Raw genomic sequence first — 19,524 nt, 5'->3', positions numbered from 1 at the left:
CCCCTTTGAATGCAGCATGTTGAGCCTTCCTCGATGCCGTAGCTCAGAAAACAATTACAAAACCAGAATGACAGCTGGTTTAATGGAACAACTCTTGAGATTATCGTGTTTATAGCATGCGCGCTTTGCTCACAGTAATAAACACATTATCTACACCTTTATTTTGCTTGCAGCTAGTAGCTACAAGCGTTGAACACCACTACATTTTTACTTGACAGCCAGCTAGCTGCAGCCCTACAACTGCCTGTCAAGTAGACCAACTGCGTCTTTCAGTAGTTTCTTTCTTGCTCTCGAGTTTGATTCAGTCAAAGGGCTATGACATTCGTGATCAGATCAACCCTCATGAAAAGTAAGTGTGTACATTCTTGAGTGTTTTATGATGCAGTGGTTTGTCTGCTCTAACACGTAGCTCACGTTAGCTAAATGTGTATTTTGTACACGGGTCGCATCCGTTCAACTAACGTTAGCTAGCTACTTAGCAAGGCTACAGTACTAGCGTCATTGGTTAACACCATATAATTATTGGAACCTCAGACCAGAGCCTATAGCTAGCTAGGTAACTTTTTTTACTTAGATGTCAACACTTAGCTAACTAGCTGGCTAAGTAACGTTAGCTAGCTAATAAGCTCCAGCTAATGTAAACCGTGTTTGATTAGCATTTTGGCTAACTAGGTGAAAGGTGAATACAATGTAACTCTATTCTGTCTAGGAGTGGATAGCAAGGTGGTTTAGTAGGTCGTAGGTCAAAACAGTGAAAATGACTATTACTGGAAATGTGTTGCTCTCATTAAATATGAATTTGGCTTTGTTGTATTTCATTGTTATTCAATCAACCCCCCCCCCCCATTTGGGTGCTGATCATCAGACAGGAGTCTATGGCTTCCAGGTCTCTGTGCTGTAAGGGCCATATCCTCTCCTGGGGGGCCCACTCCTCCTTTTACCACCCTGTCTGTCAGTCAACCTGCCACAGCTGTCACTCACATAGAGCTGCACCGGCCAGAGAAACGCAATGCCATGAACAAAGCCTTCTGGAGGTAACACCTGGCCCAAACACCACTACTTGAACACAGCTGAAACTTTCCCGCCTTTCTAATTGTACTTTTGTGTAACTCAGCACTACAGCACTGTGTTCCCTTATGCATTTATGTGCAAACTACAAATATTTTCTTCTCTTAACCCTTTCTTCCACCATACATCCATCCTCCTTTTCTTTCAGAGAAATGGTGGAGTGTTTTACACAGATCGCTGAGGACCCAGATTGCCGGGTTGTTGTTGTCTCCGGTGCAGGAGAAGTCTTTACAGCTGGTAAGAGAATTATGTTTCCCAAAAGCTTACAATTGTCTCAGGTTGAACTGGGTGCTGCTTATCAATAGGCTGTACTAACAATATACCAAACATAACAGTATACCAGTAATAAGACCAATATACTGTAACCTCTGTCGGATTATGACTGTGTGTAGGCATTGACTTGATGGACATGGCCAGTGAAGTCCTGCAGCCTGAGGGGGACGACATGGCCAGGACTTCCTGGAACATGCGACGCATCATCGCCAAGTACCAGGAAACCTTCAACGTCATTGAAAGGGTCTGTATATGAACTTCTGAAATACTTACTCCTGCACAATATGTTAGGGGTTGATAGTGAACAAGTTGGCAAATGCATTCTCTCTTTCCCACCACCCCCTTTCTACTTGTAGTGTCCAAAGCCTGTGGTTGTGGCAGTGCAGGGAGCTTGTGTTGGAGGAGGTGAGTTTTGATGGTATATTACTGATTTGCTTGTGACAGTGAAGTCTTGCAAAAGCTTTCATATATTATTCCTTTACAAAATGTGACTGTTTCTTCTCCCGTGAAGGTGTTCTGTAATAAAACTGTAATGGCTTGTCATGTTATAACATGTATGTGTTATGTGTTCTGTTAGGAGTGGATCTGATCACAGCCTGTGATATCCGTCTCTGCACTCAGGATGCCTGGTTTCAGGTGAAGGTAAGTGGCCTTAAATACATCTCCTTAGTCCCAATGACCAACTCCATGAGGACCAAGGTCCAGGGGACATCTAAAGGCCTTTGCAGACTGTACGTCGGATTCAGCCTTTTACGATTATCACGTCACATTGCGATGTTACCAAATTAAAATCTTTATATCAACCTGGCCAGATTGTACGATTTGCTTCAGTTCTGTCACCACATTCTGCGATTGGCTTGCGAGGCTCCATCAGCAAACGTAGGCTACATCAACTACAGCGGCGTATTTAATCTGCACATGTGCCAGCAGCGCAAGCCTAACTGTGCTTATGCGCGAGTGAATTGAGTTTGGAAAAACTAAAAGTAGTCATCTTAGAAATAGTTTTCACATACAAACTTTATATGTCCGAACTCAGAATCAAGTACGCTTCCCCAAAATAACTTGGTCACTGTGGTAGAAAGCTTTTTTTGATAGGCGATTTTTAGCATTTATCAAAATCCCATCAGGTAGCCTGATTTCAGATGTCATGTAAACAAGATTATTAGGGTAATCGCTCTTCTTGCACAGTATGCAAACGTTTAAATCAAACTATTATATTAATCTGACTCTACACTATCGTATTATTGTGTGCATACTCAGTGCCGGCCGTGTTCCTATTGGTCAGTCACCAGGATTGGCTCATAATACCAGCCACATTACACGATAAGCGCAAAAAATGTGGACACTGCCAGAACATTATCGGAGCCTACGACCACACATAGTGGTACTTAATTGGCAGACTTAGACCGTGTCACACTGAACGAGCCAAAACGTCCAACAATTGTTTACGACCTAAGAATTTGCACACAACGTGGACATTTTGTCTGGGACGGCAAAATTGTGGCATTGACAGCTAAAATGGTGCAGTCTACAAAGGTCTTAACTGGTAGCTGTTTTCATACATGTGTTTTCTGTAGCAACCACCAGGGGAACTCTCATAGTAAAGGAAAGGCAGAATGATGAGAAATGTACTTTCTGCTTCGTATCTCTGAGTGATGTGAAAGGTCTACCTCTCTTACAGGAAGTGGATATTGGCCTAGCAGCTGATGTTGGAACTCTGCAGCGCCTACCTAAAGTTATTGGGAGCCGCAGGTAAGAGCAAGCATTTGATATGCATTCATTACAACATAATGCTGCGTGGTAGTCCCTCAGCTTGCATACATAAACCAAGGAACACTGAGTGTTGCCAAATGTTGTTCTGAAGAGATCCCTTATCATATGAATAATCTTCTTTCCTCTCCAGCCTGGTAAATGAGTTGGCTCTGACAGCGAGGAAGATGTATGCCGATGAGGCCAAGGAAAGTGGATTAGTCAGGTATGGATACGTGTGTGTGTGCGTGTATTTGTGTATGTGTGTTGGTTTCGTGTATTCATACACTCTTTCCCTGTGTAGCCGCGTATTTCCGGACAAGGAGGCGATGATGGTTGGAGCTCTGGAGATGGCAGGGGAGATAGCAGGCCGCAGCCCTGTGGCTGTCCAGGGAACCAAGGTCAACCTGATCTACTCCAGAGACCACAGTGTGGCGGAGGGCCTGAACTACATGGTAAGGCTCAGTACTACAAGGATACTCACAACACCACACACATCAGCATAGCAACAGCATAGGCTATCAAAAACACAACCCAGTATAGATAACCATGGGTCTCTTAAACAAGTGTAGTGTCCTACCAGGGGGCAGATTTTAAAAAGTAGATATCATTGGATGAATGACATACTGAGTCTGTCTCTCCTTCGGTCTTCAGGCAACGTGGAACATGAGCATGCTGCAGACGGAGGATGTCATGAAGTCAGCTGCGGCCTCCATGGAGAAGAAGAGTCCTAAATCAATAACTTTCTCCAAGCTTTGAAGCTGAGGGGCAGAAAGAGGCTGGAGTGCAGCTTTTCTTAGCCAAAGGAAAGTGAGGGGAAGAGGGGGAATGGATGGAGGGGCGGTGTAGAAAGAACAATTAAAGGGATTCCTTTATCTACCTACCCAGAGTCAGATGAACTAGTGGATACAATTTGTATGTCTCTGCGTCCAGTATTAAGGAAGTTAAAGGTAGTTTTGGGCGTTAGCGCTAGCTTACATTAACATTAGTGCTAGCTTAGCGCAAAGACTGGAAGTCTTTGCTGTACCCGAACACTTCCAGTCTTTGCGCACTATCATGCTAGCTGTACCCGAAGACTTCCAGTCTTTGCGCTAAGCTAGTTAGCGTTGGTGCGCAAAACTACCTCGTAACTTCCTTTATACTGCAGAGCCATGCAAATGGTATCCACGAGTTCATCTGACTCTGGGTAGGTAGATAAAGGGAGTCATTGCCAAAATTCCCAAATATCCATTTAAGCTAATATAAAAATGACCTCTTTCGCCTCCTGACTCCAGCAGATGCATATGTTTGTGTGTTGGTGCCTGTTTGTCTGAATCACCCAAAGCAGAGCTGCCTGTAAAGAGTTAGTGGCCTCTCTCTTGCTGGCTCTGCATGCATGATTCAGGTTGGGTACTCTACCAACCAGCCTCACACTTTTGTAAATGTATATAAATGATTGCATCATAAAAACTTTTTTTTAAATAAAAGATTAACTGAGCCAAAGTGCCCTGTTTCAACATGTTAAGTGTTTGTGCTGAGTTTTTGGCTTTGAGCATACAATTCAATACCTAAATATGAGATGTATGCATCTTTCACCAAGCTCATAGCGTCACATTCCAGTTTGGTCCGCTGCCACCGTTGGAGATATGCCTACTGCCCAGACTTACTTGCTGCGTCTTGATTACGCTCAATTGGTGACTTGTTGACTATAAATATGCACAGTGGGCATCAGGGGAGCCCCGGGGTGGACTATAAACTTTGGTCATGCCTTAAAAGCAGACATTCTCCTCGCATTTAGACAGCAAGGTGGTCTGAACATCCTATCTCAGTAAAGGTCAGAGGTCGTAGTTGGAAGCCTGAAGATGCTTCTGTCTCCCATCCGTTGTATCATCCTTCTTCTCCTTGTCAACTCTGTCTATTCTGGTACGTTAACGATCCATAATGACCTGATCATTTAAAAAAATACTTAAATTATAAAATACATGAGGTAGGTTGAGCCACCCTTGTTTCTAGGAAACCATAATTTGACCAAATATTTAGGAAGAGGTCATTTCATGGAGTCTGAAGGAAGAAACCACATGGAAAAAGTGGTTAGCAAGTTGGGTTCAACAACGTTTTTCACCAAGTCAAATTAATTTGTGTTAGTGGTTTCATGATGCTTGTATCTAAACAATAGTAGCTAATTTTAAGATTGTTTTATACATCAGTTGGGGTCTCTATAAGCTTCAATATGAGATCCTAAACCTAGCATGAAAGTGCATCCTTGTATCTGTGGACTAATATAGACTATGTTTGCCTTGGAGTAAGTTAAGTTTCCAGGGATACACAACATCCTGAAATATATGTAGATATCTTTGTTGAATGATGCTGAATGTAAACAATGGCTCAACCTACCCCATTCTCCCTTATAAATATTACGTTTCTATTATTTTAACCTCGCAACTGAGAAAAATGTATTATTAGGCCTACACTTGATCATATATCATTTTAATGCATAGGCCTATAGTTTTAATTATTGAGTTGATTCCATAAAATTATGGTGTTCAGAAAAACGAAATTAGCTAATGTGCAGGTTATAATTAGATAATTACGCAAAATGTGAGATTGGCTGCTTAGAAATTGAGCAGCTTTTATATCTACAAAGGTTGATTATGTTCCTAACTAATAGATGGTTTACTAATATTTTAAGTATGTATTGAATAATAATAAACCCCATGAAAAATAAAACAAACATGGGCTTGGCTGTCGGGTATGAATTAGACCGATAAGGGTGTGGCAGAGGGTTATACCTTATCAGCAACAGCCGTGTGCTGAGACCATCGGAATGAATACAAAATTGTATCCAATCCAAAAAAGGTCTATGACACGTTTGGATAGCCATTTTTGTAGAAATTGTTATTGAGTGGCATATGTGCACATTCAGATTTTCAAGTCTCAGAAGGCTCTCGTGGTTTGACAACAACTACGTGCGTAATTTAGCTCCATATGTGTCTTTACGCGCAACTACAAACGATTGATCTTCTCGTACTATCTCTATATTTGCCCGTCATTCTTTGTTCCTCTCGTTCTTGCTGTGCACAGTGCATTGGAATATTTTGATATTTCATATCACATTTGATATTTCATAGGACGAGTTCTGAGGAAGATCAAGGAGCGCGTGCGTAAAATCCAGTATGAGAACGCAAAGAAGAATGTGCTGAGGCGCGCCGTCAACGGGCATAATAAGCCCATGGGCGAAGTGAGAGACGGGAAAATTAACCAACCCCTGGACCATTTCGACAGTCAAAACGATGAAACCTTTCCTCAGGTGACCCACCACCTATACAAAGACACATTTTTTTTTTTTGGCTCTATACTCCAGCATTTTGGATTTGAAATGATACAATGACTATGAGATCAAAGTGCCGACTGTCAGCTTTAATTTGAGGGTATTTTCATCCATATAGGGTGACAGCACCTTTTGTACATAGTACCCCCATTTTAGGGAACCAAAGGTATTAGGACAAATTCACTTATATGTGTATTGGAGTATTCAAAAGTTAAATATTTGGTGCCATATTCCTAGCACGCAATGACTACAGCTTGTGACTACAACCTTGTTGGATGCATTTGCAGTTTGTTTTGGTTGTGTTTCAGATAATTTTGTGCTGAATGGAAATTAATGGTTAATAATGTATTGTGTCGTTTTGGAGTCACTTTTATTGTAAATAAGAATATAATATGTTGCTGAACACTGCCATCATGATTATGGATAATCCCAAATGAATGGTGAATAACAACAAAACAAACCGCAAATGCATCCAACAAGTTTGTAGAGTCACAGGCTTGATGTAGTCATTGTGTGCTAGGAATATGGGACCAAATACTTTTGACTACTTTAATGCACATAAAAGTGAATTTGTCCAAATACTTTTGGTTCCCTAAAATGTACTATGTACAAAAAATGCTGTAATTTCTAAACAGTTCACCCAATATGGATGAAAATACACTCAAATTCATAACACCATTGACAGTCTGCACTTTAACCTCATAGTCATTGTATCATTTAAAATACAAAGTGCTGGAGTACAGAGTCCCAAAAAAAAAAAAATGGTCGCTGACCTCACTGTACTTTTGGACCCTCTCTCGCTTGTTTTCTTGCTTCCTCTCCCTCTCTCTCACCCTCTCTCTCTCTCAGAGGTTTTTTGTGAATGAAGCCTATTGGGAGCGTCCTCATGGCCCAGTGTTCCTGTTCATCGGAGGGGAGGGCCCCATCTCTGAGTTCAATGTGCTGGCAGGTACACACAAAGCTCCCCCGTCATGCTCTTAAGTAATATGAAAAGAAAATGGAAGTGCATTGACACGATAAGTTAGACTTACATAGGTGTTATGAATATGATACTTGTATTTAGTTACAAGTCAATGCCTGTTCTTTGGTTTTTGTCTTGTTGATACCTCAACCAACTCTTAACCTCCCCCTATTTCTCCTTTCCGCTCCTGCTTTGTGTGTATCTGTAGGCCACCATGTGGACATGGCTGAGGAGCACGGGGCCCTGCTTGTGGCCCTGGAGCATCGTTTCTATGGCGAGAGCATCAACAAAGATGGCCTGGAGACTGAGAACCTGGGAGACCTGTCCAGCCAGCAGGCGTGAGTACTGGTGGGAGGAGGAGGAAGTCAATGTGATGATGTTGAATCAACATGGAAAACTGATTGGATTTGCAAAAAGTCATCAACGTGAGGGAATTTCGTATTTTTTTCACCCAACTTTGAACCTAAATCCAATGGCATGGTGACATTTTTTGTTGATTTCATGTTGAATTCATGTTAGTTGACAACTCAACCAAATGTAAATCAAAACTAGACGTTGAACTGACGTCTGTGCCCAGTGGGTTGCTACTTGAAGTATGCAGAGAGTTTTTGAGTGGGCTTGAATTGAGCAGAGATTAAATAGCATTTTCTCTGCCATCTCTTGGTTTCCAGTCTCGCCGACATCGCAGAATTCCATCAATACATCAGCGATCGCTTTGACCTCTCCGACAAGAATACCTGGATCAGCTTTGGAGGTTCCTATGCTGGGGCCTTGTCTGCCTGGCTCAGGGGAAAGGTACAGTAGAGCTAAAACAACACAGTCTATATTTATACTTAGGACTGGACAGCAGTGTTACTGTATGCTGGTCTACTGTATTCCATGGTAATAATAGTAAATAATGTTCTCTGTTCCTGCTCTTCCAGTTCCCCCACCTGGTCTACGGTGCTGTGGCCTCCTCCGCTCCTGTCAAAGCCAAACTGGACTTCTCCACCTTCAACAAAGTAAAGATCTCATCATTAGTATTATTATTAGTAGTAGTAGTAGAAGTAGTAGTAGTAGTAGACATATGCGTAACTGTGGCACTATTTAAAGTGTTAATAGCATGGTAGATGTGATGTTCAGCTGTACAGACAATGGTGGAAACAAACCCTGGTTTTGCTCTCTTCCAGGTGGTGGGTCTGAGTCTCGCGGACGAGGATGTTGGAGGTTCAGATAAGGTTTGAGAACATTTACAGTAGATGTGGGCGCTTGAAATCAAGTGTTTGAGTGTCTGACTGTATGAGTCTCCTACTGTGTGATTTGACTCTCTGTCTCTCTCTCTCTCTCTCTCTCTCTCTCTCTCTCTCTCTCTCTCTCTCTCTCTCTCTCTCTCTCTCTCTCTCTCTCTCTCTCTCTCTCTCTCTCTCTCTCTCTCTCTCTCTCCAGTGTATAGGAGACATCTGGGAGGCCTTTGCTGCCGTGGAGGCCGCCCTGTTTGCGGGGAACGGCACTGAGGTGGGGAAGGACTTCGGGTGCTGTGAGACCCCTGAGGATCTGGAGGACCAGATCGAGCTGATGCAGAGCCTGGCCGACATCGTCATTGGAACCGTAGAGTACAACGAGGAGGGGGGCATCCTGACTATTGAGGAGCTCTGTGACATCATGATCAATGAGACAGAGACTTACGATTCGGAGACTGAGGCCTACGACCGGCTGATCAAACTGGTGCAGGTATGAGGTGTATTGTACATATGCACACACACGCTTTCACACACACACACACAAACGCACAGCCCATAATGACAATTCATTGATTAACCAGCAGAGGGCTGTATGGAGCTACAGTTGTGCATCCCTTTGCCTTGACTGATGTAGAACAGTCAGAGAACACTGTTATTGTGTGCTTGTATTAGATCTACCGGGCCACAGGCGAGGAGCCCTGTCTGGATGCGTCCCACAAGCAGACCATCAAGGACCTGAGTGACACCAATCTGGACTCTGCCTACAATGGAGAGAGACAGTGGTACTACCAGACCTGCACTGAGTTCGGCTTCTGTGAGTACCGCTCCACCACACCGCACAACACTGTCACTCCTAGAGGAGATACAGTGGGGTCCGAAATTATTCACATCCTTGTTAAAGATGACCAATAATGACTGTATAACATAAATAATTCAAATACTGAGCTACAGTATACTGTATGCAAAAAAATTGGGAAATTATATTATTTTATACTAAAACAATTGCTCAGAGAAAGAGATTTTGTTTAACAAGTACAACATTTTTTTATCTAAAAGGTATGGGTCAAAATTATTCACACCCCTAAAGATTCTTATAAAGAAAGTAGTCAAAAGTTTAGCATTTGGTCGCATATTCCTAGCACGCAATTACTACATCAAGCATCAAGCTTGTGACTCTAAAAACTTGTTGGATGCATTTGTAGTTAGTTTTGGTTGTGTTTCAGATTATTTTGTGCCCAATAGAAATTAATGGTAAATAATGTATTGTGTCATTTTGGAGTCACTTTATCATAAATAAGAATAGATAGTAAGAATGTTTCTAAACACTTCTACATAATGTGGATGCTACCATGGTTACGGATAATTCTGAATGAATTGTGAATAATGAGTAAGAACGTTAGAGGGTCAAAGATCATGCCCCAAAGACATGCTAACCTCTCACCGTTCCCAATAACAGGGGAAGTTAGCATGTCTTGGGGGTATGATCTTTGACCCTCTGTAATGTTCTCAATCATCATTATTCAGGATTCATTCAGGATTACCCGTAATCATCGTAGCATCCACATTACTGTAGAAGTGTAGGAATATGGGACCAAATACTAACCTTTTGACTACTTTATTTATAAGAATCTTTAGGGGTTTGAATCATTTTGACCACTACCATTTTTTTTAGCATACAATATAGCTCAGTATTTGAATAATTTATTTTATACAGTCATTATTGCTCATCTTTATCGAGGGTGTCAATAATTTCGGACCCCACTGTACATTTACCAAGCTCAAGTCCCCTAGTTAGTAGAACCAAGGTAGTTGCTTCAATCAGTGAGTTGAGTGCTCACAGCACTGGAGGGTAAAAAAAAACAGGTCCAGACTCCAGAGTTAATTTCCCCCTAACAGCACATGCATATGCCCAATGCATTAACACTAGCTGTACAAAGGTCCCACTCTTTGGTGCAGTATCACTCGTTATATGATCAGCAGTACTATATGCCCATAGCCACTCAGCTGTATCTTACATTACAGAAATAGAACTACAGATCATAATTCAATCGAAATTCATTGTATTTCTATGGCTTACATCGTCATTGTTTTGTTGTAACAGTCCAGACGTGTGAAGACGCCAGTTGTCCCTTCTCCCGCATGCTGACCCTGCGGGCTCAGACTGACCTGTGTCTTGAGGTGTTCAACATCCCCCAGCACAGTCTGCCCGGACACATTGCCTTCACCAACAAGTACTATGGAGGTGACCACCCCGACACTGACAGGGTGCTCTATGTCAACGGTGAGCAGAGAATTCACAGATAGATACCGAAGATAGGGGATACCTAGTCAGTTGCACAACTGAATGTGTTCAGCTGTAATGTGTCTTCCGCATTTAACCCAACCCCTCTGAATCAGAGAGGTGTGGGGGGGCTGCCTTCATCGACGTAATCGGCGCCCGGGGAGCAATTGTTTTTCAAGGGAAAAACGGCAGATTTTTCCACCTTGCTGGCTCGGGGATTCGAACCGGCGACCTTTCGGTTACTGGCCCAACTGCCCGATAGACAGATAGATAGATGGAAATAGATAGATGGAGGTTTAAACCATTACCTCTCATTACATCATAGTGTAATTTAAACCCACTGGCAGTGAATCAATGTGCTGTGTCTATGTGAGGGATTGTGTGACAGCAGAGGTGGTTGGTGGGAGGAGCTATAGGAGGATGGGCTCAATGTAATGGCTGGAATGGAATCAATGGAACAGTATCAAACATATCAAACATATGGAAACCACATGTTTGACTCTGTTCCAGTTATTCCATTCCAGCCATTACAATAAGCCCGTCCTCCTATAGCTCCTCCCACCAGCCTCCTCTTTGTGACAGTCAGTATATGACCTGTCCCTCTGGTCTGTGACCTGTGACCTCTGTCAGGTGTCATTGACCCCTGGCACATGCTCAGCATCCTGGAAGAGGACTTGGACAGGGAGGACAAAGACATGGCCATCCTCATCGAGGGCTCCGCCCACTGTGCTGACATGAACCCCGGCGGCGCCGCAGACCGCCCCGCACTGAAGCAGGCCCGCAAGGTATGGCCCACGGCAGGCTAGGCAACACTAAGTTGATGTAACTGAGAGAGACACTGACTGTGAGCTTTGGTGGCACATGAAGAGTAATGTATGCTTCAGAACTGTATCTCTCAATTGAACACTTTGGGCCAGTTTCCCAGAAACAAAAAAGCATGGTCAATGATCAATAGTTTGTTAGTCCAGGACTAATCTTAATCTGTGTCCAGGAAACTGCCCCATAGTCTATCTGTTATGTCATTAGAGAATAATATTTTAAAACGTCTCTTCCCCTCATCCTCATCTGTCTTTTCTCTCTCTGGTTGTCAGGCCATTGAGAGGAAAGTTGCCAAGTGGCTGAAGGAAGCTGCCTGGAAGTTTATGGGCTGATAGACCCAATGACAGGTCACCTGATCATCTGACCGTCCTGACCATCACTCAGCCAACCAAACTGAGCCGTGGCCCCTCCTCCTCCTCCTCCTCCTCCTCCTGTAGCTCTGTGCTCATATAACACAGCTCTCTACCATTACTATAACCACAGCTATGGCCCTACAGCAAAGCATTATATATATACGTGTGTGTGTGTGTGTGTGTGTGTGTGTGTGTGTGTGTGTGTGTGTGTGTGTGTGCGCATGTGCTTGTTTGTGTGTGTGTCAAACTTTGGGCAGTGAATCACATGGTGCTGTGGTCTGAGCCCCTCTCTTCATGTTTCTTCCCATGATGATCACATGACCATTGGGTCAGGTCCTCTAAGGTGGTGTTCTTCTAGTGTTTTTCTAAAGTTTTTCTAAAGTTTTTCTAGTGTTTTTCTAAAGTTTTTCTAGTGTTTTTCTTAAGTTTTTATAGCGTGCTTGAATTTACTCCAGTAAATAAGTGTCAGATTTATATTTTAATAGACAGTTTTAGTAAATTAGGGAAACACTTATAATGCTGTACACAGTATTTAAGTTTCCTAACTACGTACTAGTATAGCTAACCAGAGAGTCTCAGCATAAGACGACTTTAACATTATGGAGTGTTGTAAGGTTTACAGCCTGTGCACACATGCATTTCCCTTTGTCTCAGACATTATCTGAATTGATGCTGGATTGCTTTGTAGCTCGTGTGGATCTTTTTAGGAGGAGTTAAGTTTGTTTCATCCTGCGAGTTTGAAAAGTATCATCAATAAAAGTTTGCTGATAATCTGGTGTCTGTTTTCTGTGGATTGTGGGATTTTGTCTTTGACTGAAATTCATTTTAAGGGATATTTTACCCCCAAACTATTTTTAGTATTTTGTTCATTAGCTACAATCCCAGAAAAATGAGCAAGTCAGCAGCCAAGTTGTCAAGATGGAGCACTTTCAGTACAGAGCAAAAACTGTGATGATGATGCAAATTATATTCAAACGACTAAATACTCAATGTTCGTTTTGAGTAAAATATCCCTTTTTTAACTGTTTAAATCATTAATCTCAGCAGGGGGCGCTAATGCTATACACATATACCCAGTCAATGGCACATTTCCAGTTTATAAAACTCTGAAGACTATTGTATTGTTTGTTTACATGCATGTTTGTGTTGTCTTCATGAATACATTAACATAAACAATATATGTGCCTGTATATGTCAAGGTATTTCGCACCATGTGTGTCTTTGTGTATGTTTAATTATCTTTGCACTGTGAGTGTGTGGGTATCTGATAGTTTGTGTGTGGATCCTGTCATGTGTGCATCCAAAAGAGTGTGTGTATGTATGTATGGTTCGTTTTTTGTGTGCATCATTGAGTTGGTGCATATATTGTGTGTGTGTGTGTGTTACGAGAGAGAGGTGAGCAAGAGCCAGTTGTCCCAAGGCCATCTGTTTCCCTGTGGGGTGGAGGGGTGGTGGAGGGGGTGGAGGGGGTGGTGGTGGTCCTGCTGCTCAGGCCTGCCCCTCACTGATTGATGATCTCCACTCCCCTGGATTCGACCAGGTCACGACCTCCGACTACTGACCACCCTACAGCGAGAGCTCTATCACACACACACACACACACACACCCATGCACACAACTCCTGTATTTGATAATACACTACAGTTTATATTACTGGGACACACACACACACACAATAGCACACTCTCAGATGTACTCTACTTAAATGCACACGTATTCACATTCAAGCACACACGGACCTTCTTCAGCAATTACACTGCAGTCCATGTCCCACAATACCCACCCACATGGGCCCCCTCAATGTTTAGCTACACATACAGTGTGACTTAGATTCACTCACACCAAATCATTTTCGTTCTGCTTGTCTCTCTTTGGTGGATGTTTGAATTATACCCAGGTCGTGGGGTATGATAAGGCCTTTACTACTTTACGTTTTGGGACTGGAGTGAGTACGCACAAGGACTATTTGGCAGCTAGCCAAGTGGGTCAGTATGCTTTTCTCCATGACATGCATGTACTGTTATTCGAATGAAAGGCACACATATTCTCCAACATTGGACTATATGGAGCGAGAGAGAGAGAGAGATGACCACATTAGAGACACACATTTCCCACAGATCACACAGACCCACAAAGAATTTGAAAACAAATCAAACATTGATAAACTCCCATATCTGTTATGCGAAATACCGCAGTGTGCAGTCACAGCAGCAAGATGTGTGGCCCGTTGCCATGAGAAAAAGGCAACCAGTGGAGCACAAACAACATTCTAAATACAACCTATATTTATCTGTTTATTTATTTACTACTTATTTACATACTTCAACTACTTGCACATTGTTACAACAATGTACATAGCCAATAATGTAACATTTGGAATGTCTATATTCTTTTACAACTTTTGTGAGTGTAATGTTTACTAATGTTTCCCTTGTTTATTTCCCTTTTGTTTATTGTCTATTCCATTTGCTTTGACAATGTAAACATATGTTTCCCATGTCAATAAAGCCCTTTGAATTGAACTGAATTGAGAGAGAGAGAGACAGAGAGAGAGAGACCAACCTTCTGAGATACTCGCACTTAATAACATTACTATATCACATTCTATACATCTATACTAGTATAGGCCTACACCAAATGTGATAACATTGTGCTTTTAGGCCTTCTGACCAACATTCCCCATATCTACAGTGCCGGCTGGTTTTTTCCAAGCTCTTTTATCACCAATGTTACGTTATGTATTTATTATACACACACACACACACACACAGAGACGCAATCACGGTATCAGCAAGCACTGACAGAGCGACAGGGAATGCTTTTTCTCTCTCTCATTCCCTCCCTCCCTCCTCTCCTGTCTTCTCCCTCCCCCTCGCCTGTTCTCTTGATCAATGAGTAAGTTCCAGAGCCAGTACTATTAATCAGAGCCTATCGGCTATCTGTCTCCCACAACAACCAATCACAGCAGCCCGACAGCTGGCCCCATGACAAATGGAGCTGGGGTGGGGGGGGGGGGGGTGCACTTTATCTGATCTTAGTCAGGTCACAGCACATCTGCACTTACAGTTGATTCAAGATGATGATTGAAAACGCACACACTAGTGCACAGACAAGTGTACGCTCAACCACCTATAAGCGCGCATGCATGCACGTATTTGGACACAAACAAAGGGACACAGCAAACACATTAACTCACATACATTAGGTGCTTGCATAAAGGAACATCCATGTATGTAGCTGTAAAAGGACGTTTACTAGTTTGCTAGTTTGCATTCCACTGCATTCTCTGGTGTTGTTGTTGACACGTTGTCCTTGAAAAATGAATCTGGCACTTGAGGAAGAACTGATAAATTATTCCATGTTCAGCTTGTCTGTTGTTAGGGGTAAACAAACCATGGTCTGTTTCCATGCTGACAGTTCTGAAAACATTCTCAAACAAAACACAGACAGACTGATAGACATGCACCCCCCCTTGGCTAAGCCCAACTGTAAATAGTATGATCTATCTTCTGCTTCTGCTATGGCCTCAATCCTCACACCTGAGCCTTGATCAAAACAAATGCAAATGTTCCTTTGCATAATGACCCATCGCCAAGGATCCATTCAGATATTATTGCTAAGATTAGATTGCATCTCTTGCCATTACTTACATTTCTAGCCTGGGTTACCATGGCTCTGGGAGATCTTATTAATGTGTGATGCAGACCAGGTCCCCGATCAGATTTATGGACCTCTTGACTTCACTTCTCTCCTTTGCCCCTCTCTTTCTTCTCCCCTCCCTTCATTTTCCCCCACATCTGCCCATCTATCATTCCCATGGCCAACGGAAGAGAATGAATCCCTCCATCCCATACCTCACTCTCCTGGACAGATGAGAATGAGGAGGGGAGAGAGAGAGGAGAGGCTTGGATTAGCTTTCATAATATTTATCATGCGCTTCTCTTAAGGTGGTCGCTTCTTTGATACCACCAACAGGTGTGTGTTGGTCACGGGCCATAGCACAATGTGTGATGGTGTGATGTGAGTGTGTATGTGTGTGCATGTGTGTCCGGGTGCGTGCGCTTAATTGTGTGTGTTTGCACGTGTGTACTGGTTATTTGAAACATGTAGATGCACTGTGCTAACAAGGTGCATTAAATTATCTCAATGTTAAAAAAAATCCCTTCGAACCAAACAAATGACATTCTAGAGGCTTCGTCTCCTGACCTACATTTGAAGTCAGAGGTTTACATACACCTTAGCCAAATACATTTAAACTCAGTTTTTCACAATTCCTGACATTTAATCCTAGTAAACGTTCCCTGTCTTTGGTCAGTTAGGATCACCACTTTATTTTAAGAATGTGAAATGTCAGAATAATAGTAGAGAGAATGATTTATTTCAGCTTTTATTTATTTCATCACATTCCCAGTGGATCCGAAGTTTACATACACTCAATTAGTATATGGTAGCATTGCCTTTAAATTGTTTAACTTAGGTCAAACGTTTCAGGTAGCTTTCCACAAGATTCCCACAATAATTGATTTGCACTTTTCGCACCAAAGTATGTTCATCTCTAGGAGACAGAACGCGTCTCCTTCCTGAGCGGTATGATGGCTGCGTGGTCCCATGGTGTTTATACTTGCGTACTATTGTTTGTACAGATAAACGTGGTACCTTCAGGCATTTGGAAAGTGCTCCCAAGGATGAACCAGACTTGTGGAGGTCTACAATATTTTTTTTTCTGAGGTCTTGGCTGATTTATTTAGATTTTTCCATGATGTCAAGCAAAGAGGCACTGAGTTTGAAGGTAGGCCTTGAAATACATCCACAGGTACACCTCCAATTGACTCAAATGATGTCAATTAGCCTATCAGAAGCTTCTAAAGCCATGACATCATTTTCTGGAATTTTCCAAGCTGTTTAAAGGCACAGTCAATTTAGTGTATGTAAACTTCTGACCAACTGGAATTGTGATACAGTGAATTATAAGTGAAATAATCTGTCTGTAAACAATTGTTGGAAAAATTACTTGTGTCATGCACAAAGTAGATGTCCTAACCGACTTTCCAAAACTATAGTTTGTTAACAAGAAATTTGTGGAGTGGTTGAAAAACTAGTTTTAATGACTCCAACCTAAGTGTATGTAAACTTCAGACTTCAACTGTATAAATAAAATAAGTTGTGACCCATCAACAGCACACATCCACATAACAACGTAACAGCATACAGTATCTGATGCAACACTGTTAAGCAGCCAGACACACACTGGCACACAAACACCCAGAATTCAATACGAAATTAAATCTCAAGACAATCAATTAGTTAATGAGGACATTTAATTACTGTAGTACTGGAGGGCGTATTTTCATGTAATTGTTTGGGGGAAGGACAGAGCAAAAGAAGGATATGAAACCTTTAACCAATAGTAACGGCGCTGTATTGGCCAGGCCTCATCTCGTCCATCCTCACACCCACCTCACCCCAGGCCCAGCCTCCTTCCCCAGCCTTCCTCCAGCAGTGACAGGTAGATTAAAGGGTGTGATAGATGCCCCTCTCTCTATCTCCCTCTCTCCATCTCCTCCCTCGCTCCCTCTCGCTCTTTCTCCATCTATCACTGGACCTGCTGTAATTGCGGCTGCGTCGAGCTGGCACTGCAAACCTCCATCCATCTCCTTAATAACAAACAGTCAGGGAAATGGATGGGGCTCCAGCCCAGACTTAATCTCCATCTATAAGGAGAGTGGAGGAGGGATGGAGAGAGAGAGAGAGAGAGAGAGAGAGAGAGAGAGAGAGAGAGAGAGAGAGAGAGAGAGAGAGAGAGAGAGAGAGAGAGAGAGAGAGAGAGAGAGAGAGAGAGAGAGAGAGAGAGAGAGAGAGAGAGAGAGAGAGAGAGAGAGAGAGAGAGGGAACTAGGGAGCGAAACAAGGGGAGAAAATGAGAGAATGGCGAAAGGCAGTGATGACTTCTCCAAAGGAAGGGAAACATGAAATGGTGAAGGGATTGAGAGGAGGAATGTACGGCTTGAGTGGGAGAGAGAGGGGTTAAGTGTAGTGAATGAAGTATACAGTGTCAAAGCAGGTGGAGACAGAAATGCAGACAGGCTGAGAGAGAATAAGTTAATAATAATAATATACCATTTAGCAGACGCTTTTATCCAAAGCGACTTAAAGTCATGTGTGCATACGTTTTTACGTATGGGTGGTCCCGGGGATCGAACCCACTACCCTGGCATTACAAGCGCCATGCTCTACCAATTGAGCTACAGAGGACCACAGTACAAGTTCACAGACAATATTTTCATGGTGATGAAAATGGGCTGGTAGGCTGAGAGAGAGAGAGAGAAATAGAGACAGAGCGAGAAAGAGAGAGAGAGAGGACCACAAATACAAATGCCACGACCACAAATTCCATCTAGACACCGTTGCCCTAGAGCACACAAAAAACTATACATACCTTGGCCTAAACATCAGTGCCACAGGTAACTTCCACAAAGCTGTGAACGATCTGAGAGACAAGGCAAGAAGGGTCTTCTATGCCATCAAAAGGAACATAAAATTCGACATACCAATTAGGATCTGGCTAAGAATACTTGAATCAGTTATAAAACCCATTGCCCTTTATGGTTGTGAGGTCTGGGGTCCGCTCACCAACCAAGAATTCACAAAATGGGACAAACACCAAATTGAGACTCTGCATGCAGAATTCTGCAAAAATATCCTCTGTGTACAACGAAAAAACAGCAAATAATGCATGCAGAGCAGAATTAGGCCGATACCTGCTAATTATCCAAATCCAGAAAAGAGCCATTAAATTCTATAACCACTTAAAAGGAAGCGATTCCCAAACCTTCCATAACAAAGCCATCAACTACAGAGAGATTAACTTGGAGAAAAGTCCCCTAAGTAAGTTCCTGGGGCTCTGTTCACAAACACAAACAGACCCCACAGAGCCCCAGGACAACAACAACAACACAATTAGACCCAACCAAATCATGAGAAAACAAAAAGAGAATTACTTGACACATTGGAAAGAATTAACAAAAAAACAGAACAAACTAGAATGCTATTTGGCCCTAAACAGAGAGTACACAGTGGCAGAATACCTGACCACTGTGACTGACCCAAACTTAAGGAAAGCTTTGACAATGTACAGACTCAGTGAGCATAGCCTTGCTATTGAGAAAGGCTGCCGTAGGCAGACCTGGCTCTCAAGAGAAGACAGGCTATGTGCACACTGCCCACAAAATGAGGTGGAGACTGAGCTGCACTTCCTAACCTCCTGCCAAATGTATGACCATATTAGAGACACATATTTCCCTCAGATTACAGAGATCCACAAAGAATTCGAAAACAACCCAATTTTGATAAACTCCCTTATCTACTGGGTGAAAAACCACAGTGTGCAATCACAGTAGCAAGATTTGATACCTGTTCCACAAGAAAAGGGCAACCAGTGAAGAACAAACACCATTGTAAATACAACCCATATTTATGTTTATTTTATTGTCCCA

The 19,524-nt window shown here is 42.5% G+C and overlaps 2 protein-coding genes across 3 annotated transcripts; both read left to right on the top strand.

Moving 5' to 3' along the window:
• Positions 1-2: 2 nt before the first annotated feature.
• LOC311101249 (delta(3,5)-Delta(2,4)-dienoyl-CoA isomerase, mitochondrial-like) lies at positions 3-4,588 on the top strand. 2 transcript variants are annotated; one of them, XR_014609903.1, is made up of 11 exons: positions 3-349; positions 866-1,034; positions 1,217-1,305; positions 1,461-1,585; positions 1,698-1,746; positions 1,919-1,983; positions 3,023-3,093; positions 3,245-3,316; positions 3,395-3,545; positions 3,745-4,056; positions 4,174-4,588. XR_014609903.1 is itself a non-coding variant. In XM_084142365.1 (10 exons), exons 1-10 carry the CDS (start codon positions 316-318, stop codon positions 3,847-3,849), a joined length of 930 nt encoding a protein of 309 aa, XP_083998491.1. In that variant the 5' UTR covers positions 3-315; the 3' UTR covers positions 3,850-4,588. The 2 variants fall into 2 exon arrangements, 1 of the variants encoding a protein (XP_083998491.1); XM_084142365.1 differs by having other exon boundaries at positions 3,745-4,588.
• Positions 4,589-4,792: 204 nt separating this feature from the next.
• LOC311101247 (thymus-specific serine protease-like) lies at positions 4,793-12,802 on the top strand. The gene is made up of 12 exons (XM_084142363.1): positions 4,793-4,992; positions 6,198-6,376; positions 7,247-7,346; positions 7,567-7,696; positions 8,030-8,153; positions 8,282-8,359; positions 8,528-8,575; positions 8,784-9,068; positions 9,251-9,392; positions 10,680-10,859; positions 11,490-11,644; positions 11,951-12,802. The coding sequence occupies exons 1-12, from the start codon at positions 4,932-4,934 to the stop codon at positions 12,008-12,010; spliced, it is 1,542 nt and encodes a 513-aa protein (XP_083998489.1). The 5' UTR covers positions 4,793-4,931; the 3' UTR covers positions 12,011-12,802.
• The last annotated feature ends 6,722 nt before the right edge of the window (positions 12,803-19,524 follow it).

Source organism: Coregonus lavaretus (assembly GCF_964263955.1).
Source record: "Coregonus lavaretus genome assembly, chromosome: 26".
NCBI lineage: Eukaryota > Metazoa > Chordata > Actinopteri > Salmoniformes > Salmonidae > Coregonus > Coregonus lavaretus.
The sequence above is the reverse complement of the archived record's forward strand: the minus strand, read 5'-3'. Positions and strand labels throughout refer to the sequence as shown.

What these genes read in the sequence shown, in the direction of transcription:
- LOC311101249 (XM_084142365.1), top strand. Translation starts at nt 316, where the DNA reads ATGACATTCGTGATCAGATCAACCCTCATGAAAA. An exon ending in ATGAACAAAGCCTTCTGGAG is followed by an intron (nt 1,035 to 1,216) that starts GTAACACCTGGC and finishes CTTTTCTTTCAG; the next exon opens with AGAAATGGTGGAGTGTTTTA. An exon ending in AGGAGAAGTCTTTACAGCTG is followed by an intron (nt 1,306 to 1,460) that starts GTAAGAGAATTA and finishes GACTGTGTGTAG; the next exon opens with GCATTGACTTGATGGACATG.
- LOC311101247 (XM_084142363.1), top strand. Translation starts at nt 4,932, where the DNA reads ATGCTTCTGTCTCCCATCCGTTGTATCATCCTTCTTCTCCTTGTCAAC. An exon ending in TGTCAACTCTGTCTATTCTG is followed by an intron (nt 4,993 to 6,197) that starts GTACGTTAACGA and finishes GATATTTCATAG; the next exon opens with GACGAGTTCTGAGGAAGATC. An exon ending in GACCTGTCCAGCCAGCAGGC is followed by an intron (nt 7,697 to 8,029) that starts GTGAGTACTGGT and finishes CTTGGTTTCCAG; the next exon opens with TCTCGCCGACATCGCAGAAT.